The following is a 24,423-nucleotide window of genomic DNA, read 5'->3' as shown; positions in this document are numbered from 1 at the left end:
GACTTGCTACTGCTAATAGATGCACTGACACGCTGCTGTAAGCATGTAAGATATGCTGCTGCTGCATAAATAGACATATGTAAATCCCATAGCAGATCTAGGCAGGTGGAGCTGGGGAGGTGGAGGAGTTCAGAGGAACTCTGATATCGCACTACAGGACTAGATTACAGCAAACATTGAACCTGACTATTTAATTAAAGAGCAATCTCATTGGCTCCAGGATAAGCAGAGGCCAATCAGCTAGTGCTATGCAGTAGATTGCATTCAACGGACCTATCAGTCTGAGCCCTCTAAAGTTTCATGACTGAACTATATATATTATAGCCTAGAAATCTAGACACACCTTAGCGGCAGCAAATGTAATTTGCAGTCAGGGTCGTCTAGCAACTCTCCGTGGGCTTGCAAGCTGGAAAAACCAAACTCTGGTCAGGCCAATCACATTGTGTATAGAGTCGGTGGGCGGGTTTAACATAATGGCGGCAGAGTTGCGACGGTTCCACGTGTTACTCGTAAACAAAGAAGCTGGCAAACAGCAGTATTTCAAATCGGCTTTGGCCGTGACTTTGGAAGACTTGGAGTTCAGCTTTTCTTTGAGAAAAAAACAAATCGACACTGAAGTCATTCTTAAGAAAGGAAGATGTGTTCAGAGTTTTGCCGAGCGGATTCGGCGAAAGTTGAGTCTATCAACTAGCTCCGCTTCACCTTCTCCGTTGTTCTGGTTGGTTGTAGCGCTATCCTATAGAGATTGCTAATGTGTCGTCATCATGACGTATTCCCAGTGGTAAACGCAAAGCATTTTAGGAATCCGCGGCACAACGGGCGCCGGTCGCCAGACTTCTTTGCATGGAGGGAAGAAAGCAGTGTTCAAGATGCCGTCTACCTGCTGTGTTATAAACTGCAATAGTCGTTCTCACGATAGAAGTGGCATAAAGCTTAAGAACGGGATATACAAATATAAGTAAACACTTTGCAGTTTGAATGATGTCCTGTATGAACAAAATGACGGAGTATATTTTTAGTGTCCACTGTTCGATTGCGCCCGCCCCCCCCCTCTCTCAGGCCGGCTACACACTGCAGCAAGCGTGGCGTTTTCTGTGTCTGCACACCAGAAGCGTGTCTGACGCGGCGATGCTGCTGCTAGGTGACGAAGTGGAAGGCCTATACTTCATGTTAAACGCTTCCAACACACGTGCGTGTCGCGTGAAAGATAGGCGTCTGTTCTATTTCCAGCATGCACGCGTTTTCCGCGTCTCACGCAGGCAGTGTCCACGCTCTAACCTGTTAACATGGGAGCCGAAATAAAAACGGACACGCCACCCTTGCAGTGTGTAGCCGCCCTCACTCTCACACACACACACACAGACAGGTTTGTTCAATTCGGACTGCATGCAGATAGATGAGAGAGAGGGAGGAGTGTGGTGCTTAAAACATTAGCATAACTTTGAACGGACGACAGTTTTCTGCCCCACTTTTACAATCTCCAGGTCCTAGACCCATCCATCTGTAAAAAAGACTGCAGCGACTTGAATTCTGAAAACTTTGCGTGTGTGTGTGTACGCACTAACAACACTTAATATCATGTATTTGTATATATATGGGTGCTGGAAGTTGGGCAACAGTTTGACGTCCCTTGACCAGTCGCTCAGCTCGTAAGGATCCAGTCATTTGATTCCCTTTTTCTCATCAGATCTCGTCTTTGCATTAGGATTTAGTTTTAGGCAATATGGTCCGACAATGTTTTCTTTAGCCCGCTGCATTTTGTAGGATTATATTCTGTTTTTCTCTCTAATGTTTAATTATTTTCATGCCAGAACACTAGCCTGCTATGCCAGGCCATGTAAACGGGCCAAACGTACCCATAATTCTTTGCATTCTGATGACGTTGCCGCCCATTTGGTCACATGTCTTAGCGATCTCTATATCGTGCAGAGGGAATTTGAAAGACCACCGTTTATCGCGCCCCTCGGATTGAGCCAGGCGTTCCCAGACCCAACATCTTGATGTGGGTCTGGCTTGTCAGGCTATATATAGTATATAGTGTCTTTAAAAACACTCTTTTGTGTGGAACTACTTCCTTCCGCCACGGATTCAAATCTCATGTAGACAGTTTAACAGTTGAGTCCAAGCCTCCGTTACCGATTCTGAAACTTTGTCCTTTTAACAGTTAAGGGGATGTCCCATGACAGCGCTAGTCATTGCATTTGTAGGTTGCATCTTAACGAGTTGTTTAAAGTAAAAAGGACATCCTGGTTTCCTTGTTTCAGTCCATTTCAATATAAAAGTCTTTGCTACTCACTCATAAAGACTGTCTTTGCTGCATCTGATGGTGTAATAATGTATCTTTCACTGAAGTCGATATCACAATCACAAACGGACCCTTTCTCAATACCAAATATGGCAGGTTAATTGTATAAAAGATTACTTATTGATCAGTAATATTTAAATAAACAATATTAGCCGTTATAAAAGTATAAGAAGTTTTTACAATAGGAAATGAACACAAGCAAACAGTTCAGTCAAAAGTACAAAAGCAGCTGTATAGAAGCCTACAGATATCCATTAGAATAAAATAAAAAATATAAAGTTATGAAACTATGCCAAACTTAACCAAAATCAGTTTGCTCTGGAACAAGGAATAGATTAGTACGACCAAAGCTTGCCATTTGATATACCCCAAATTAACTATATCTCATGTTTGACTACTATCTACATAAGAGCCAGCGGCAAATTCCCGAAGGGCTATCCAAGATGAAGCTGTTCTCGCGGGTACAAATTGTAAAATAGGTGCTATGCTTATATATGAGTCCCCTATTTGAGGTCTAAATAACGAAATTCTTGCCTAAAAACTCATTCTGTGACACAATAGCAGTAGTATTTGTAAAAACAAATATGGTGGATTTGCTCGAATGCTGTGACAGTCGTCGCAAGCGGTGAAACGGTGCCAGTGCTAATACTGGGGGAATATCGCACAACTGGAAAAGGCTCTTAGCCCAATACAGTAAAACTGCACATTTTAGAGTGGCCTTTTATTGTGGCCAGCCTAAGCCACACCTGTGCAATAATCATGCTGTCTAATCAGCTTCTTGATATGCCACACCTGTGAGGTTGATGGATTATCTCGGCAAAGGAGAAGTGCTCACTAAAACAGATTTAGACAGATTTGTGAACAATATTTGAGAGAAATAGGCCTTTTGTGTACATGACAAATGGGGGCAAAAGCAAAATTGTTGCGTTTATAATTTTGTTCAGTGTATACAGATTTAATGGCAATGCAATGCATTGACGTACTAAGCCCTCCATTCTCCATCTCCACAGGCTCACCACCAGGAAATCTTGTCCCAACAGCAGGATTTGATCATTGCCACACAGTCAGCGCAGGCATTACTCGACAAACAGGCTCAGGTCCTGTCACCTGCGGAAAAAGACAAGTTACAGAGGGACATTAAAGAGCTGAAGGGCCGCTACGAGGCCTCTCTCACACAGGCCGAGCAGCAGATGAAGCAAGTCCAGACTGTCCAGGAGGAACTTCAGAAGTTTAAGGGGGACTGTGAGGAGTTTGAGACGTGGCTACAGCAGGCCCACGGGCAGGTGGAGGAGCTGGGGACGCCCGCTGCGAGTCTGGACACTCTGAGTAATAACCTACAGAGACAGAAGAGTTTCTCTGAAGACGTCATCTCTCATAAAGGAGACCTGCGCTTCATTACCATCTCGGGTCAGAAGGTGCTGGACGCAGCAAAAGCCTGCGATCGGAGTGGATCTGGGGGAACGGACGGCGTGTCGGTGGTTGATATGTCCGGGACGTGTGCTGCAGTCAAAGAAAAGCTGGATTCTGCGGCCGCTCGCTATAAAGCCTTGCACACCCAGGTAATGCTCATTTTCTTTATATAGAATCAGTGGCAGAATCTTGCCAAGAATATCTCCAGGTACCCCAAAATCATGGTGACCCAATTCCGATTTTTTTCCTCCCATATGGCACAGATCAGATATGACCCACGAACGTGTAAGCAGGAAAGAAGCGCATGGATTCTGATATTCTCAGATCGGTTTCAGGCCTCATTCATTAGTGGAAATACATCTGATATGAATTGGATACGTGCATTTGCACCTGATTGGATATTCCCGTCAATGCGAGTCGTACGTCATTGAAAAAAGGGACTTTTTGAAACATTTCGCTGTACAGATAAATCTATAACAAATCAAACATCTCTAGTTGACTAGCAGAGTATTCATTTTGTTCATTTGTGTTAAATAAGAGGTGATCTGGAACAGAAATGTGTTGCTTTTGAATCATCCTGAGTGCTTGTTGTCACTCGGTGAGGACGCTTCATGCACTTCAGTCCCGTTGTGGAGACTCTCTATTCGTTCCAGTGAAATCTCAAAATAAAATGCACACAAACATGTCCCTGCTCTTGATATACAATCACTGATGAAGACATTTGGTTTTAATGAGGATATAAAAACTATACGATGGCAGATGCGAACCCTGGAGCTCTGACATACCTAACAAAAGTTCTCATTAGTACACACTAATTTTTACAGTGGATCTGTCTATAGTCTGTGTCTTGAATGATTTGTGTATATAATCACTGTCTTGAAGAATTTGTACTATATAATGATTTTGATATTATATAGTAATATCAAGGTAATAATAAGGATGAAATTTTTGCATTAAACTCGTTTCTATGAATTCCGTGTCAATAAATTAAACCCAATGTACTATTGACATTGATTTCTTGATATCATGTTATTTTTTGTTTGTTTTACAAAGTGTAGTGTAAATGCAGATATCAGATATGGGTCACTTTGAAAAGAAGATGTAAGCGGGTCATAAAAAATAAAATCGTATATTGTCAACAAATCTGAATTGGGCAGTGTAAATGGGGCCAAAGAAATTACATTTTGCTTGAAAAGACATGGCAAAAAAATGGCATTTTCCACACATTTAAAGGGATAGTTCACCCCAAAACGAAATGTTTATGTTTATCTGCTTACCCCCAGGGCATCCAAGATGTAGGTGTGTTTGTTTCTTCAGTAGAACACAAATGAAGATTTTTAACTCAACCGTTGCAGTGTGATAGTCGTATAATGATGTCAATGGGGATATTTTAGAGTATGAGAGCAATGAGAGTAAAAACACAGACATACGAATCCGTATTAAACCTGCGGCTCGTGGCGACACATTGATGTCTCAAGACACGAAACGATCGTTTTCTGCGAGAAACCCAACAGTATTTAAGTTATTTTTTACCTCTTATCAGACGAATGTCGTATTCCCAGCGCCATAACTTCCGGCGAATAAGATCAAAATACTAGCGCTATTATACAAGATATATATACGTAGATGCCTCATTCAACCGATCCGCGCAGGCACTAATGAGGAGTCTATGTATATATCTATGATCACGCCGGTATTTTGACCTTATTCGCCGGAAGTGATGGCGCGGGGACGGCTGATGCAGAGCCATAGAAAAAAATTAAATACATTTTTAAATATGGATATTTTTCTTACACAAACGCATCGAATCGCTTCAGAAGGCCTTTATTAACACCACAGAGCCGCGTGGAGCAGTTAAATGACGGACAGATAAATTTTTTATGGACTTCAAAAACAGAGCAACTATTACTGCTATTATAATGCTTGGATTAGCCAGAACATTTTTAATATAACTTTATTCGTCTGATAGAAGAATGTCATACACACCTCAGATGACTTGAGGGTGAGTAATTCATGGTCTAATTTTCATTTTTGGGTGAACTATGCCTTTAAGTTAGTTCAGTTGTTTGGGAAATGAACCACTTTATGATTACAACCAATAGATGGCAGCATTTGTCTCTAAATGGCTCTAATTCAAACAATCAACAATATCCTGCAGGTCTTTCCTGACATTACATAAGTAAATCCTCCAATCGTTTTAATATAAACAATAAAATATGATATTAAATGTCTGAGATGATAAACTGTAAACTCGTATGTTTCAGAGTAATCAGCTTGGAAACAATCTGAAAGAGGTGGTGGACAAGTACAGGAAGTATGAAGACGCCAGTGGTGCTCTGGTGAAGTGGCTCAGCGGTTCTGAGGAAGAGTCCCGAAGGCAGCAGTCCGAGCCCATCGCTGGAGACCCACAAACCTTACAGAGACAGCTGGAGGAGACCAAGGCAAGAGCACAATCTACCGCCATCATCAGGATGTTATCGTTTTTAGTTTAACATTATTTTCAGGGCACTATAAAAAAAGTGTTTGAGATGTGTTTTTAAAACATGCATCATATGTCTAGCCTAGTATGTGCACATCAACACAAAATTTATTCTTTTATTTATTGTTTTTCTTCGGGGAGTATATTGTATGCTTTTAGACAAACTCAACAAAATCATGACTTTCCATTAGAACATTATACAAATGTACGGACGTTTCCCTTTTTTCGTGTATTTATAGCCCTGAAGACATGCCACGACACAGATTTAATTTACTTGTGGGTCATTATAGCTAGATATTCCTGCAAAAGTGGATAGAGAAGCAGACAATGCTAATCACACCTAAATCGATTACGTCTCCCATGATGCAGCTGATGAGCAGCGAGATCAGATGTGCAGAGAGAAAATGTTCCATTACTGTTCTCTAGAGATGTGTATTACGACCGTCTTCTGACCTTGTGTGTACTGTATATAGTACAGTTGCAAGAAAAAAGTATGTGAACCGCTTGCAGAATCTGTGAAAATGTGAATAATTTTAAGAGAGATCATGCGAAATGCATGTTATTTATTATTTAGTGCTGTCCTGAATAAGATATTTTTCATAAAACATTTCACATATAGTCCACAAGACAAAAAAACAGCTGAATTTATTAAAACAACCCGTTCAGAAGTTTATGAACCCTTGATTCTCAGTGCTGTGTGTGTGTGTGTGTGTGTGTGTGTCGTTCACTGATGATCCACAGCTGTGTGTGTCTGTGTGTGAGTGAGTGTGTGTCGTTACCTGATGATCCACGGCTGTGTGTGTGTGTGTCTGTGTGTGTGTGAGTGAGTGTGTGTCGTTACCTGATGATCCACGGCTGTGTGTGTGTGTCTGTGTGAGTGAGTGTGTGTCGTTACCTGATGATCCACGGCTGTGTGTGTGTGTGTGTGTGTGTGTGTCTGTGTGTGAGTGAGTGTGTGTCGTTACCTGATGATCCACGGCTGTGTGTGTGTGTCTGTGTGTGTGTGAGTGAGTGTGTGTCGTTACCTGATGATCCACGGCTGTGTGTGTGTGTCTGTGTGTGTGTGAGTGAGTGTGTGTCGTTACCTGATGATCCACGGCTGTGTGTGTGTGTGTGTGTGTGTCTGTGTGTGAGTGAGTGTGTGTCGTTACCTGATGATCCACGGCTGTGTGTGTGTGTCTGTGTGTGTGTGTGTGAGTGAGTGTGTGTCGTTACCTGATGATCCACGGCTGTGTGTGTGTGTCTGTGTGTGTGTGTGAATGAGTTTGTGTCGTTCCCTGATGATCCACGGCTGTGCGTGTCTGTGTGTGAGTGAGTGTGTGTGGTTCTCTGGATGATCCACGGCTGTGTGTGTGTGTGAGTGAGTGTGTGTCGTTCCCTGATGATCCACGGCTGTGCGTGTCTGTGTGTGAGTGAGTGTGTGTGGTTCTCTGGATGATCCACAGCTGTGTGTGTGTGTGTTTTGTGATGGTTGTTCTTGAGTCTCTTGTTTGTCCTGAGCAGTTAAACTGACCAATGCTCTTCAGAAAAATCCTCCAGATCCTGCAAAATCTTCAGTTTTCCAGCATCTTTTGCATATTTGAACCCTCTCCAGAAGGGACAGTGTGAAAATATGGATCTCAAAATCATACAGAGGGCAATTGAGGGACTCAAACATTCCTTGCTGTTCCAGAAGGAAACACGATGCATTAAGAGCCAGGGAGGTGAAAACTTATTGAGTTTGAAGATCAAGGTAAATTGTGCTTAATTTGTCTTCCGGGAAACATGTGAGAATCTTCTGTTGCTTATTTAAACAAAATAAGAAAAATGCGGACATCTTCATCCTGTTGAAAAGTGTTCACCCCCCAGCTCTTAATGTGCTGCGTTTCCTTCTGGAGCATCAGTGAATGTTTCAACCTTTTTTAGTAGTTGTGTTTGAGTCCCTCAATCGTGTGTGAAAAGATGGATCTCAAAATCGTACAGTCACTGCTGGAGAGGGTTCAAATATGCAAAAGATGCTGGAAAACTGAAGAATGTGCAGGACTTATAGGATTTTTCTGAAGAACATTGGGCAGTAACTGATCAGGACAAACAAGAGACTCATGAACAACCATCACAAAACACACACAGTCGTGGATCATCCAGAGAATCACACACACTCACACACACAGCCATGGATCGTCAGGGAACAATACACAGGATTAAGAGTCAAGGGTTCATAAACTTTTGAATGGGTCATTTTAATACGTTCAGATATTTTTTGTCTTGTGGACTATATATGTGAAATGTTTTATGTAAAATATCTTATTCAGGACAGCACAAAATAAAAAATAACATATTTTGTATGATCTCTTTAATTTCGTTAAAATTATTCACATTATCACAGATTCTGCAAGCAGTTCACTTACTTTTTCTTGCAACTGTATATGTCCTCATGATAATGTTTTAATGTGACTGTAGATAGAACACACACCACTGATGCTGTGCTGTTAAGATGATCAGTCTGTTGACGGTGCACTGATTAGTGGATTGTAACAATCATTGGTCCGTTCCAGAGTCTTCAAGGGCAGACGACGTCCCGTCAGGCCGCGGTGGACATGCTGAGGAAGTCAGCTGATGCCCTGATCACCGCAGAGGGAGACCTGCTGTCCAATCCAGAGGAGATTCAGGAGACAGTGGGTGAGTCCACAAGCCAATCACACAGAAACACCTGAAGCACAAGGCAAAAAAAGAAAAACATGAAGCCCATTTTAGGATCGTGAAGAATTTTCATGCCAATAAAGCACAATCCCCGCACTTCCCCCACTGTAATATCAAAGTATTTTTTATTTATTATTACATTTTATTCCTGTTTTTTTTTATCCGCATAAATTAGCAGTATAACATGGTATAACACACTTTACCACTGTAAAATAAACTGCAACCATGATATTTAAACATATACATTTAGGGTGCGTTCACACTTGTCATGTTTGGTTGGTTTAAAACGAACCCTGGTGCGATTGCTGGGTTAGTGCGGTTCATTTGAACATACACTCTCCTAAAGGATTATTAGGAACACCTGTTCAATTTTTCATTAATTCAATTATCTAATCAACCAATCATATGGCAGTTGCTTCAATGCATTTAGGGGTGTGGTCCTGGTCAAGACAATCTCCTGAACTCCAAACTGAATGTCAGAATGGGAAAGAAAGGTGATTTAAGCAATTTTGAGCGTGGCATGGTTGTTGGTGCCAGACGGGCCGGTCTGAGTATTTCACAATCTGCTCAGTTACTGGGATTTTCACGCAAAACCATTTCTAGGGTTTACAAAGAATGGTGTGAAAAGGGAAAAACATCCAGTATGCGGCAGTCCTGTGGGCGAAAATGCCTTGTTGATGCTAGAGGTCAGAGGAGAATGGGCCGACTGATTCAAGCTGATAGAAGAGCAACTTTGACTGAAATAACCACTCGTTACAACCGAGGTATGCAGCAAAGCATTTGTGAAGCCACAACACGCACAACCTTGAGGCGGATGGGCTACAACAGCAGAAGACCCTACCGGGTACCACTCATCTCCACTACAAATAGGAAAAAGAGGCTACAATTTGCACGAGCTCACCAAAATTGGACAGTTGAAGACTGGAAAAATGTTGCCTGGTCTGATGAGTCTCGATTTCTGTTGAGACATTCAGATGGTAGAGTCAGAATTTGGCGTAAACAGAATAAGAACATGGATCCATCATGCCTTGTTACCACTGTGCAGGCTGGTGGTGGTGGTGTAATGGTGTGGGGGATGTTTTCTTGGCACACTTTAGGCCCCTTAGTGCCAATTGAGCATGGTTTAAATGCCACAGCCTACCTGAGCATTGTTTTTGACCATGTCCATCCCTTAATGACCACCATGTCCCCATCCTCTGATGGCTACTTCCAGCAGGATAATGCACCATGTCACAAAGCTCCAATCATTTCAAATTGGTTTCTTGAACATGACAATGAGTTCACTGGACTAAAATGGCCCCCACAGTCACCAGATCTCAACCCAATAGAGCATCTTTGGGATGTGGTGGAACGGGAGCTTCGTGCCCTGGATGTGCATCCCACAAATCTCCATCAACTGCAAGATGCTCTCCTATCAATATGGGCCAACATTTCTAAAGAATGCTTTCAGCACCTTGTTGAATCAATGCCACGTAGAATAAAGGCAGTTCTGAAGGCGAAAGGGGGTCAAACACCGTATTAGTATGTGTTCCTAATAATCTTTTAGGTGAGTGTATGTGAACGCTGCCATCCGAACCCTGGTGCGCACCAAACAAGCGGACCCAGACCGCTAAAGAGATGAGTCTCGGCCCGCTTCCAAATCAACTCTGGTGCGGTTCGACTGATATATGAACGCAACACGGACCAAAGACATGTAAAAGAACCAAAAACAGGACGTGATGTCACAAGATGCGACGCTACAAGTCAGTTAATTTGACGACGCGGAAAGATCGGTGTATCCAAAAATGAATAGAGGGCAAACGTGGAGAAACGAGAAGGTAAAGTGCCTCATCAATATATGCAGATCTTCGTTTCTGCACACTGGAGGAAATCCTGCTGCTGTTCTGAATGTTTTGAACATTTTATGAACATTTTATGAACATTTTATGACATTTTGTGAGTTCTCAGCTGGTAAAAATAAAACCATATGAACACGCATAAAACGATGGCGTTTAATCCAGCACACAGCATTGTTTTGAATGTTCGGTAAGCAGCTCCGTCGCGAAATATACTTCTTAAAAGCCGACCAATCAGGTTGTGACTGTATCCCTATGCCTTTGGTTCGGTAACTTTAGGTTCGCTGTTAAAAATGCCAATGTGAACGCTAAGCGGACCAGGACTATATGTTTTGTTTTTTGGTCCGGACCAAAAGAACCGAACTACAAGTGTGAACGCACCCTTAGAGATCTTTTAAGATTTCGAATCATCTTGAGCCATTTTTATTAATCTCGTTGACAGTAGCAGAAAAATCTTACTCAGTTGGAAAGACAGAACCAATTTTTCATTATATCATTGGCTGAAGTTATTATCAGTGCAGTCAAACCTGGAGAAATTAATGGCATTTGCTCATGAAAATATAAACTCTGCTTTCCTTCACTACTAAAACAGGCCAGTTGATTCCTCGGTTACACTTTATTTTGATAGTCCACTTTAGACATTCTACTAACTATAAGTGACTTTGCAACTACATGTCAACTAACTGTCATTAGAGTATTAGTTGACTGTCAGTAGACTGGTAGGTTATGGTTAGGTGTTAGGGTTCGGGTTAGTAGTTGCCAAGTTACTTAAAGTCAGTAGAATCTCTATTGGGGGACCAACAAAATAAAGTTTTAGTAAATATTAATCAGACAGTCTACAAATACTCTAATGACAGTTAGTTGACATGTAGTTGCAAAGTTACTTATAGTTAGTAGAATGTCTAAAGTAGACTATCAAAATAAAGTGTTATCGATTCCTCTTCCTCATGAATCATGATGAAACTTAATTTCCAACATGCTTTGCTCCTTTATATTGAACTTGAAATAAATTGTGTCAATACACACACACAAAAAACTGAAAATGACAAACATGTCATGTACCCTCTGTTTGTTTTTCTCTGTTTATGTCAAATGTATTTCTGTGCAAATGTGAAAAAAGAAACTAAAACACTGTGATTAGCAATTTGTTTCCATAACCCTTTACCATTTAAAATGGGTAGCACTTTATTTTACAGTCCTGTTCCCTATGTACATACTATACACTTATTACAGTAACTGCAATACTGGGTAATAACTAGGCACTAGCCCTGAACCTAACCCATGTCGTCACCTTATATTAGCCAGTACTTTCTTAGGTAAGTACACGTACTGTAAAATAAAGTGCAACCAGAAAAAGATTACTATCCCAAAGCAACACAGACATGTTGTCAGTCCTGCAGAGCTTTGACACCTCGAACCACATGAATAAACCATTTATAAACATGCTTCTGTTTGCAGACGACATCGCAGAGAGATACGACAATCTGTCGAAGTCGGTGAGCGACCGCAACGAGAAGCTGCAGGTGACTCTGACGCGCTCTCTGAGTGTCCAGGACGGGCTGGACGAGATGATGAGCTGGATGGAGAAGGTGGAAGACAGCGTGAAGGAGACGCCACAAGTGCCGCTGGACTCCAACTCCATCACAGATGCGCTTAGCAAGGAGGCAGTACGTGACCTTTCACCTTTCATTCAAAGATTCTTAAAACTAACATCATACCAGACAGAACTCATGCACACTTCACCCAAAAATGTAAATTCTGTCCATTTACTCATTTACATCATGTTATGCATTTCCTTCTTCTGTAGAACATAAGAGATTATGCAGAATGTTGGTAATCGAGCAGTTTCGGTTTCCATTGACTTCCATTGTATCCCAATTTAAAGCCCAAAGTATACTTTTTATGTGTTTATGCGGAGGTCCGCGTACAGTGTGTTTGATGAGAATTTCGTCATCAGAATAGTATGCGTACCGCACGATTTTTCTAACTGCGCATACTTTGTACATGCGCACTGAAATAGATAAGTGTATTTACCACACAATTTCTAGATTTTATCAATAATTTTTATATAAATAAGCCCCTTCTTCAAATTCTTTCACTTAAATACAAAACAACTCTGTTACATGCAAAAACATATTAAAACAGCTCCAAAAGTCTTACATTGGGTGTCTTTGCCGACCTCTTGTGGGAAAATAATAATATAAGATGATATTTCATGACTCTTATAGCTCTATATGGAGCGGATGAGCGGTTCCTCTGGGTCCTAAAGTCAGTTTCTCATAATAGTGTTTTCCTTCAGTATGCATTTAGGTATTTATTTAGACATTATAAAATATTTTTTATAAGAAGCAGGGGAAAAAACAAGTAAAATCTTGAAAAATATTAATTTAAAAATGCTTTAGAATAAAAAGAATGCTTTTATTGCTCAAAAAATGCTGTTATAATTTCAACATTTATGTTGCATTTGTGTGTGTGTGGTTGGGGCGGGGTGGGGCTGTTGAAAAAAAAAACCTTTTCCCCCATGTCCCATTCATTCCTATGGGGTTAAATTGAGTCACGAGGAAAGGATTTGTTACTATTTTTATTACAACCACATAAACTCCTCAAATTCAAAAGTTCAGGTGTGACCAAAGTCCTAAGTTCTTGGACCACTCAAATTATTAATAAAAGAAAATGAATGTCAGGTGAAAATGACCCAAGGAGAGGTACTCTCCATAACACAATAATGGAATGACCACATTGAAACAAGTGTCTGTGTATTTCAGGCTCTGGAGCAGGACATGTCCAGCAGGCAGAGCAGCATCTCGGCCATGAAGGCGAAGGTGAAGAAGTTTGTGGAGAACGCTGACCCGGCGGCTGCCGCTCTGCTCCAGACTAAGATGGAGGGCCTGTCCCAGCGCTTTACTGACTCCTCTGAGCGGCACAAGCTGAAGGTGTCCCGGATGGAAGAGCTCAGAGACAAGGTGGAGCGGTTTGAGAAGACATCAGAGAAGGTGCAGCAGTTTGTGCTGAAGAGCTCACAGGCTCTGACGGAGACAGACGGACCGGGAAAGAACGTCACTGAACTCTCACAGCTCGTCCAGGTACACTTCTGTTAGCCTATAGTGGATATAAAGGGAACACTTTACAGTTTTTATCATTAGTTACTGCATTAACTAACATGGGCTAGCAGTGAGAAACACATTTGTTACAGAAGTTGTTATTCTTTGTTAACATTAGATAACATTGAGCCCTATCACACACCTGATGCAATGTGACGCCTGGCCCGATGCTAGTGTTTTTGCTAGTTTCAGCCGGACGCAGTTCTCATGTTCACGTTGTTTAAATATCAAATGCACTGCTCATCTGTTCACCCATGGGCATCAGGAGCATTGTTGGAGCGTTGCTATTATGAGGAACTGAAAACCACTGACCATTGACCAACACAAACCTGCTCTGAAGTCAATAGTGCAGTATTTTTTGTGTTATTTAAAGGGTGTGTTAATAATATGAGCCTATAGGCTATAGGCGCAAGGCCCCATTTCGCTTGGCGGTGTGTGGACGTCGAATTTTGTAACTTTGTGCGTGGCTCCGTATCTGAAGATGCACAAGTTCAAGGTGAATCTGGTCGAGCATGATGTCTCATCACACCGGCTCCCAATCTGCACGTCTAAATCAGTTGCTTATGTTTACAAAATGAGCCTACAATAGCAGAAATAAGCCCTTTTAATGAAAATAAACGTCCATGTTTAAAAAAAATGTTCACGAAACTAAATAAAAATGTTTAGAGAAATTAGAAGATGTTTAAGAGATCGTTAATTTAGTTGTATACATGTTCTCCTATCCATATATTTTGTTCTAATGTCATAAGTAATAATCTAATAAAAAAAAAAAAAGGTTTATTGGGTTTTACCATAGACTGTAAAAAAATATGGACATAGTGTCTGTGACATCACCCATAGGATTCTGAAGAGCAGTTTTGAAACGTAAAGTCGGGTCGAGCTGGCCGTCGCCATCTTGTCAGCTCATCACTCCCGGATAACAGAAAATGGGCAAAGAGGCGGGACGTGGGCGGAGCTGAGATGACGTGATGACTAACAGACAGCAGACAAACGGCAATCCACCTGTCACTCAAAGTGGCCACGCCCTTAATTATGCAGGACTTTAAGGCTTTATATAATGTAAACGAATGAGTTATAAAAACATTCCCCCCCTCACAGTCGGCATGAAGGGCAAAATTATATAGACCAAAGCCACAGTTTGTCCCAGACTGTAAACATGTGTTCTTCTGCTGTAGATTTGGGCATTTTAACATGAGCTCAATGAGATTCTGCTCCTCCTGGAGTCTGTCTCTAGTGGCCAGTCCATGAACTGCTGTTTAACTCACTTCCGTATCGGCTTAAGGAGAAACTGCGGGAGGAGCAGCTTGAGTTTTACACGATTCTTTTGTGGTGTGTGGTTTTGGTGAAGTTTACTAAAGTTAACATCGTCACGTGTGTGTGTACTTCTTCTCACCGCTGTTTCCTGATGGTTTACGGAGAACTTGTTCGTATATGCATTCACCTTTACTATTTCTCTCAGAAATGATGATTGTGTTGGTAAGTACTCTGTGTATCCTTACATTCTTTTTTTAAAACACTGGCAAAGATAGTTTACACTCATCTTTTTCTTCTAACATTACTTATTCCAGCGTGCAGAAAGGATTGCCAAGTTTTTACAACAAAACCCGCCCAATTGCTAACGTTACTCAAAACTAGCCAAAAACAAGCCCAATAGCTTTCCGGGGGGGTTCTCCGGGAAAAAAAGGCATTTGGGGGGTAAAATATGTGTTATTTTGGCAGGGCTGGCTGCTAAAATTCGCGTTCCTGGGTCTGTATATCCCATAATTGGGGTCGCTTCAAACCGCGGACATGGCAACACAGTGCAGTTGAGTTCTGTTGACATTTGACAACTAACATTATGCGTCACTCCATTGCTCTGATTGGTTGTAGGTCTATCCAATTGAGGTCTTTCCTGGTTCGGTTAAAACACACCCCATAATCACAGCCCAACGGAGCAGATCAGACTCATATTCTGACTAGAATTGAGTATGACGACGTCAGGCTAGCGTTGAGTATAAACACGTCCCCAAACGGACGAGGCGCGCACAGTCAGCGGAGGCTCGCGCTGTGGAGCCAAACGAAAGTATAAACAAGGCTTTACACACACAGAGACGCGCAGCAGCACACACACATATTAAATATTACAAATAAAAGGATTCCTCTCTGGAGAAGCGTTCAGTCTTTCCTCTCACATGTAAATAGTGAATCCGCCATGGTGCGAGCGCAACTGGCTTTTAAAGGGAAAGGGAGATGAGACTCTGGTTTATTGCACGTTATGCCCAAAACACACCCATGACTCATTAAGAGACGAGGGACGACCCTTTTAGACCTTGTGTCTGGCACGCCGACCATTTTTCCCGTCGTTAAACTAGCAAAAGTGGGTTCGGACACGCCCTCAGTGCACCTGCACCATGAGCTTCAGACCATGAGCTCAGATCGGGAAAATAAGGCCTATTAACTCATTGTGCATTCAGAGATCAATACACATTTTTGTCCAATGAAATGATATAAATCATGGTTTGTGAAGGAATTAAAGGACATTGACTCTCAGAGAAAGCCTGTTTATGTCCTATGATCTGTTGATGTTTCACACCTTGAAGTCCTGATGAAGTGTTTATTTGTAGGACACAGATGCAGAGTTAGCGGAGCACGCGGAGGACGTGGAAACCCTGAGGAAACTGTCTGAGGAACTCGCCAGGTCTGGTCCTGAAGGAAGCGCAGCTCTTCTTCAGAGCAAGATGAAGAACATCTCAGACAACTTTAACGCCTTTAAAGAGACCGTTACCGAGAAGTAAGTCATTCAAGATTCAAAAACAGTACTTGTGCAGAAATACACTCCTCAGACGTTTGTCTTGGCTCTGACACACACTACCGTACAAACGTGTCAAGTCTTTTTTAATGTTCTCTTCTGCTCACCAAGGCTGCATTTATTTGATAAAAAATACAGTCCAAATTATGAGATATTTAGTGCTGTCAAATCAATTAATCGCGATTAATCGCATCCAAAATAAAAGTTTGTGTTTGCATAAAATATGTGTGTGTACTGTGTATAATGTATCATTATGTATATATAAATATGCATGTATACATTTAAGAATGTTTCTTTTATATTTATGTATAACTTAAGTGATATGAATATTTATATATATACAGTATATACCTGCATGTATGTTTGTGTATTCAAATATACTTTTATTTTGGAAGCGATTAATCACGATTAATCATTTGACAGCATTACTCAAGTGTAAAACAGCTGCTCTATGTGAATATATAGTCAAATATAATGTATTCCTGTGATCAAAGCTGAATTTATCATCATTACTCCAGTCTTCAGTGTCACATGATCCTTTACAAATCATTCAGATATGAAGATTTACTCAAACATTTATGAGTATTATCAATGTTGAAAACAGTCCTTAAAAGAACATAATTTATTTCTTACATTATACATGTATTTACTGATTAATTTAATGCATCTTTAATATTAATTTATTTCCACCGAATTTTGGAAGGTATTGTATCTCCCTGTTTTTAACTTCATTGGATAAAGTGAGGGTTTTGATTAGCTAGGACTGTTTTGGAAACCATGTGTTGTAATAAAACAATATTACAATAGTTATGCTTTTTGCCAGATGTCAGAGTATTTAATAACGCTCTGTATGCATATGTGTCGCAGGAAGCAGGAGGTTTCATCCTGCCAGAAGCAGCTGCAGGAGTTCAGAGCGGCCGCAGGGCTGTTAATGAAATGGCTGGAGGAGACAAAAGAGCAAGTGCCAGTGCTTCAGCCCAACTGCAGTGAACTGGGCCTGGGAAAAGACCTGCAGAAGGTCATGGTGAGTGACGGATCATCCGCACTGCTCACCGCTAATGCTTCAGGGAAGACACTCTCACTCAATGATTCTTCACACACAGATCCATCTCCACTACTCAACATTACACTTTATTTCAATGATCCACTTTAGACATTCTACTAACTATAAGTAACTTTGCAACTACATGTCAACTAACTGTCATTAGAGTAATAGTAGACTGTAGTAGAGTGCTAGTAGAGTGTTAGTAGACTGTAATAGAGTTAGTAGACTGTAATAGATTTAGTATACTGTAGTATAGTGTTAGTAGACTGTAGTAGAGTGTAGTAGAGTGTTAGTAGACTGTAAAAGAGTTAGTAGACTGTAGTGGAGTGATAGTAGACGGTAGTAGAGTGTTAGTAGACTGTAATAGAGTTAGTAGACTGTAATAGAGTGTAGTAGAGTGTTAGTAGACTGTAGTAGAGTGTAGTAGAGTGTTAGTAGACTGTAGTAGAGTGTTAGTAGACTGTAATAGAGTTAGTAGACTGTAGTAGAGTGTTAGTAGACTGTAGTAGAGTGTAGTAGAGTGTTAGTAGACTGTAATACAGTTAGTAGACTGTAGTAGAGTGTTAGTAGACTGTAGTAGAGTGTTAGTAGACTGTAGTAGAGTGCTAGTAGAGTGTTAGTAGACTGTAATAGATTTAGTATACTGTAGTATAGTGTTTGTAGACTGTAGTAGAGTGTTAGTAGACTGTAGTAGAGTGCTAGTAGAGTGTTAGTAGACTGTAATAGATTTAGTATACTGTAGTATAGTGTTTGTAGACTGTAGTAGAGTGTTAGTAGACTGTAGTAGAGTGCTAGTAGAGTGTTAGTAGACTGTAATAGATTTAGTATACTGTAGTATAGTGTTTGTAGACTGTAGTAGAGTGTTAGTAGACTGTAGTAGAGTGCTAGTAAAGTGTTAGTAGACTGTAATAGAGTGTTAGTAGACTGTAGTAGAGTACTAGTAGAGTGTTAGTAGACTGTAGTAGAGTGTTAGTAGACTGTAGTAGAGTGTAGTAGAGTGTTAGTAGACTGTAGTAGAGTGTTAGTAGACTGTAGTAGAGTGTAGTAGAGTGTTAGTAGACTGTAGTAGAGTGTTAGTAGACTGTAGTAGAGTGTTAGTAGACTGTAGTAGAGTACTAGTAGAGTGTTAGTAGACTGTAGTAGAGTGTTAGTAGACTGTAGTAGAGTGTAGTAGAGTGTTAGTAGAGTGTAGTAGAGTGTAGTAGAGTGTTAGTAGACTGTAGTAGAGTGTTAGTAGACTGTAGTAGAGTGCTAGTAGAGTGTTAGTAGACTGTAATAGATTTAGTATACTGTAGTATAGTGTTAGTGGACTGTAGTAGAGTGTAGTAGAGTGTTAGTAGACTGTAATAGAGTTAGTAGACTGTAGTGGAGTGATAGTAGACGGTAGTAGAGTGTTAGTAGACTGTAATAGAGTTAGTAGACTGTAATAGAGTGTTAGTAGACTGTAGTAGAGTGTTAGTAGACTGTAGTAGAGTGTAGTAGAGTGTTAGTAGACTGTAGTAGAGTGTTAGTAGACTGTAGTAGAGTGTAGTAGAGTGTTAGTAGACTGTAATAGAGTTAGTAGACTGTAGTAGAGTGTTAGTAGACTGTAGTAGAGTGTTAGTAGACTGTAGTAGAGTGTAGTAGAGTGTTAATAGACTGTAATAGAGTTAGTAGACTGTAGTATAGTGTTAGTAGACTGTAGTAGAGTGTTAGTACTGTAGTAGAGTGTTAGTAGACTGTAGTAGAGTGTAGTAGAGTGTTAGTAGACTGTAGTAGATTGTTAGTAGACTGTAGTAGAGTGCTAATAGAGTGTTAGTAGACTGTAATAGAGTTAGTAGACTGTAATAGATTTAGTAGACTGTAGTAGAGTGTAGTAGAGTGTTAGTAGACTGTAGTAGAGTGTAGTAGAGTGTTAGTAGACTGTAATAGAGTTAGTAGACTGTAGTAGAGTGTTAGTAGACTGTAGTAGTGTTAGTAGACTGTAGTAGAGTGTAGTAGAGTGTTAGTAGACTGTAATAGAGTTAGTAGACTGTAGTAGACTGTTAGTAGACTGTAGTAGAGTGTAGTAGAGTGTTAGTAGACTGTAGTAGATTGTTAGTAGACTGTAGTAGAGTGCTAGTAGAGTGTTAGTAGACTTTAATAGAGTTAGTAGACTGTAATAGATTTAGTATACTGTAGTATAGTGTTAGTAGACTGTAGTAGAGTGTAGTAGAGTGTTAGTAGACTGTAATAGAGTTAGTAGACTGTAGTGGAGTGATAGTAGACGGTAGTAGAGTGTTAGTAGACTGTAATAGAGTTAGTAGACTGTAGTGGAGTGATAGTAGACGGTAGTAGAGTGTTAGTAGACTGTAATAGAGTTAGTAGACTGTAATAGAGTGTTAGTAGACTGTAGTAGAGTGTAGTAGAGTGTTAGTAGACTGTAGTAGAGTGTTAGCAGACTGTAGTAGAGTGTTAGTAGACTGTAGTAGAGTGTAGTAGAGTGTTAGTAGACTGTAGTAGAGTGTTAGCAGACTGTAGTAGAGTGTAGTAGAGTGTTAGTAGACTGTAATAGAGTTAGTAGACTGTAGTGGAGTGTTAGTAGACTGTAGTAGAGTGTTAGTAGACTGTAATAGAGTTAGTAGACTGTAGTAGAGTGTTAGTAGACTGTAGTAGAGTGTTAGTAGACTGTAGTAGAGTGTAGTAGAGTGTTAGTAGACTGTAATAGAGTTAGTAGACTGTAGTAGAGTGTTAGTAGACTGTAGTAGAGTGCTAGTAGAGTGTTAGTAGACTGTAATAGAGTCAGTAGACTGTAATAGATTTAGTATACTGTAGTATAGTGTTAGTAGACTGTAGTAGAGTGTTAGTAGACTGTAGTAGAGTGTTAGTAGACTCTAGTAGAGTGCTAGTAGAGTGTTAGTAGACTGTAATAGAGTGTTAGACTGTAGTAGAGTGCTAGTAGAGTGTTAGTAGACTGTAGTAGAGTGTTAGTAGACTGTAGTAGAGTGTAGTAGAGTGTTAGTAGACTGTAGTAGAGTGTTAGTAGACTGTAGTAGAGTGTAGTAGAGTGTTCGTAGAGTGTTAGTAGACTGTAGTAGAGTGTAGTAGAGTGTTAGTAGACTGTAGTAGAGTGTAGTAGAGTGTTAGTAGACTGTAGTAGAGTGTTAGTAGACTGTAGTAGAGTGCTAGTAGACTGTAGTAGAGTGCTAGTAGAGTGTTAGTAGAGTGTAGTAGAGTGTTATTAGACTGTAATAGAGTTAGTAGACTGTAGTAGAGTGATAGTAGATGGTAGTAGAGTGTTAGTAGACTGTAATAGAGTTAGTAGACTGTAATAGAGTGTTAGTAGACTGTAGTAGACTGTAGTAGAGTGTTAGTAGACTGTAGTAGACTGTAGTAGAGTGTAGTAGAGTGTTAGTAGACTGTAGTAGAGTGTAGTAGAGTGTTAGTAGACTGTAGTAGAGTGTTAGTAGACTGTAGTAGAGTGTTAGTAGACTGTAGTAGAGTGTAGTAGAGTGTTAGTAGACTGTAATAGAGTTAGTAGACTGTAGTGGAGTGATAGTAGACGGTAGTAGAGTGTTAGTAGACTGTAGTAGAATGTTAGTAGACTGTAATAGAGTTAGTAGACTGTAATAGAGTGTTAGTAGACTATAGTAGAGTGTTAGTAGACTGTAATAGAGTTAGTAGATTGTAGTAGAGTGGTAGTAGACTGTAGTAGAGTGTAGTAGAGTGTTAGTAGACTGTAGTAGAGTGTTAGTAGACTATAGTAGAGTGTTAGTAGACTGTAATAGAGTTAGTAGACTGTAGTAGAGTGTTAGTAGACGGTAGTAGACTGTAGTAGTAGTAGTAGTGTTAGTAGACTGTAGTAGAGTGTTTGTAGACTGTAGTAGAGTGTAGTAGTGTTAGTAGACTGTAGTAAAGTGTTAGTAGACTGTAGAGTGTTAGTTGACTGTAATAGAGTTAGTAGACTGTAGTAGAGTGTAGTAGAGTGTTAGTAGACTGTTATTAGACTATAGTAGACTGTAGTAGAGTGTTAGTAGACAGTAGTAGTGTTACTAGACTGTAGTAGAATGTTAGTAGACTATAGTAGACTGTAGTAGAGTGTTAGTAGACAGTAGTAGTGTTAGTAGAGTGTTAGTAAACTGTAGTAGAGTGTTAGAAGAGAGTGTTAGTAGAGTGTTAGTAGTGTAGTAGAGTGTTAGTAGACTGTAGTAGAGTGTTAGAAGAGAGTGTTAGTAGAGTGTTAGTAGAGTGTTAGTAGACTGTAGTAGAGTGTTAGAAGAGAGTGTTAGTAGAGTGTTAGTAGACTGTAGTAGAGTGTTAGTAGACTGTAGTAGAGTGTTAGAAGAGAGTGTTAGTAGAGTGTTAGTAGACTGTAGTAGAGTGTTAGAAGAGAGTGTTAGTAGAGTGTTAGTAGAGTGTTAGTAGACTGTAGTAGAGTGTAGTAGAGTGTTAGTAGAGTGTTAGTAGACTGTAGTAGAGTGTTAGTAGAGTGTTAGTAGACTGTAGTAGAGTGTTAGTAGAGTGTTAGAAGAGAGTGTTAGTAGAGTGTTAGTAGAGTGTTAGTAGAGTGTTAGTAGACTGTAGTAGAGTGTAGTAGAGTGTTAGTAGAGTGTTAGTAGACTGTAGTAGAGTGTTAGAAGAGAGTGTTAGTAGAGTGTTAGTAGACTGTAGTAAAGTGTTAGTAGAGTGTTAGTAGACTGTAGTAGAGTGTAGTAGAGTGTTAGTAGAGTGTTAGTAGACTGTAGTAGAGTGTTAGTAGAGTGTTAGTAGAGTGTTAGTAGACTGTAGTAGAGTGTAGTAGAGTGTTAGTAGAGTGTTAGTAGAGTGTTAGTAGAGTGTTAGTAGACTGTAGTAGAGTGTAGTAGAGTGTTAGTAGACTGTAGTAGAGTGTTAGTAGACTGTAGTAGAGTGTAGTAGAGTGTTAGTAGACTGTAGTAGAGTGTTAGTAGAGTGTTAGTAGAGTGATAGTAGACTGTAGTAGAGTGTTAGTAGAGTGTTAGTAGACTGTAGTAGAGTGTAGTAGAGTGTTAGTAGACTGTAGTAGAGTGTTAGTAGAGTGTTAGTAGAGTGATAGTAGACTGTAGTAGAGTGTTAGTAGAGTGTTAGTAGACTGTAGTAGAGTGTTAGAAGAGAGTGTTAGTAGAGTGTTAGTAGAGTGTTTGTAGAGTGTTAGTAGAGTGTTAGTAGACTGCCAGGGATCAGGGGTCGGTTGCACCAGCTGTGTGTAAGTTACAGCCTAGTTTTGACGTAGATGGGCACTAAGTTACAACTTACGCACCACTAACATTATTTGATGTATAGATCAGCTTGAGATTCAAAGCCATATTAACACAGAGTGCATCGTTTTATAGTTGAATGGCCCTGGGATTAAAAATGACTATACTAACTATTTTGTGTCTCTAGTGAAAAATAGATTTATTAAAGGAAATGGGGGTGAAATAGTCAAATTCACACGTGCCAAAATGCAAAAGATAAAAATGTCCATAAGTTTGCACAAGTGTTAAATCTATTTCCTCCCCTTTAAACTAGAATAACAGTTGTTTATCCATTAAAATCTCCCTAGAGGACTGACCGGTTCCTCATATGAGGAGGACAGACACTGGGTCATGTTTTGTGTGTTGAAGTGTTTACTTCAGGGAGTTACTGTAGTCACATCAGAGCATCGCTCCGCATTCGGGAATGTGTGTGTGTGTCATGTTACAAAGGTCAACGGAGAATAATGAAAATGTCAAAATGACTCTTAACTCGACATAGATTTAGAGTTTTCAGATGACATTTCCGGCTCTTCCGCTGCTTCTGCAGGGCCTGCTGGATGAGTGGACCTCCAGAGCTCCGGCCGTCCAGGATATAAACAGCCAAGGATCTGCTCTGTGTAGCCTAATCAGTGTTTTGACATCCCCGGCCAAAGCCAGGACACAGCACAACGCAGGTATTTTAAGACTTCACAAAAACATTTAGTCTCAGTTCTACACCATCACTCAGTAATTCTGTCTGGAGTGAACACACACACACACACACACACACACACACACACACACACACACACACACCTCTGGCTTGTTGCCTCTGGCTTGGCGTGCTCAGTTGGGGACACAACATTTTTCAAAATTTTTCAACTAAATATCGAAATAAATCTAATTATTGTTTTCTTTTATTTTTTTATTTTTTTATTGACAAAAAACAGCAAAATACAAAAGAGAGTATACACATACTTGTAATTACAAATGTAGTCAAAATACAAAAGTTAATAACTAAACAGAAAGCAACAACAGAACAAAAAAAAACAAAAACAAAAAAAAGAAAGGGGCTATTTATAAACACAAGTCAATGTCAAAAAAGGCTTATTTATTCTCTTTTTTTGACTTTATACACACACTTCAACTCTGACTTTATACACACAAACACAATTCTTACTTTATACACACAATTCTGACTTTATATCACACAATTCTGACTTTATACACACAATTCTGACTTTATACACACAATTCTGACTTTATACACACAATTCAATTCTGACTTTATACACACAATTCTGACTTTATACACACAATTCAATTCTGACTTTATATCACACAATTCTGACTTTATACACACAATTCTGACTTTATACACACAATTCTGACTTTATACACACAATTCTGACTTTATACACACAATTCAATTCTGACTTTATACACACAATTCTGACTTTATACACACAATTCAATTCTGACTTTATACACACAATTCTGACTTTATACACACAATTCAATTCTGACTTTATACACACAATTCTGACTTTATACACACAATTCAATTCTGACTTTATACACACAATTCA

At 40.0% G+C, this 24,423-nt stretch overlaps 1 protein-coding gene across 5 annotated transcripts in view; it reads left to right on the top strand.

Moving 5' to 3' along the window:
* dst (dystonin) overlaps nucleotides 1–24,423 on the top strand; it is a 338,403-nt gene that overhangs the window by 200,463 nt on the left and 113,517 nt on the right. For all 5 annotated transcript variants that reach the window (XM_079842865.1, XM_079842868.1, XM_079842869.1 and 2 more), the window contains 8 exons: nucleotides 3,316–3,864; nucleotides 5,980–6,156; nucleotides 8,729–8,852; nucleotides 12,167–12,375; nucleotides 13,474–13,791; nucleotides 16,413–16,579; nucleotides 17,465–17,621; nucleotides 23,403–23,529. In XM_079842865.1, coding sequence (XP_079698991.1) covers nucleotides 3,316–3,864; nucleotides 5,980–6,156; nucleotides 8,729–8,852; nucleotides 12,167–12,375; nucleotides 13,474–13,791; nucleotides 16,413–16,579; nucleotides 17,465–17,621; nucleotides 23,403–23,529 — 1,828 coding nt within the window. The remainder of the gene's footprint in view (nucleotides 1–3,315; nucleotides 3,865–5,979; nucleotides 6,157–8,728; nucleotides 8,853–12,166; nucleotides 12,376–13,473; nucleotides 13,792–16,412; nucleotides 16,580–17,464; nucleotides 17,622–23,402; nucleotides 23,530–24,423) is intronic.

The sequence above is a fragment of the Gobio gobio genome (assembly GCF_949357685.1).
Source record: "Gobio gobio genome assembly, chromosome: 18".
Lineage (NCBI taxonomy): Eukaryota > Metazoa > Chordata > Actinopteri > Cypriniformes > Gobionidae > Gobio > Gobio gobio.
This window is presented reverse-complemented; position numbering and strand designations above follow the sequence as displayed.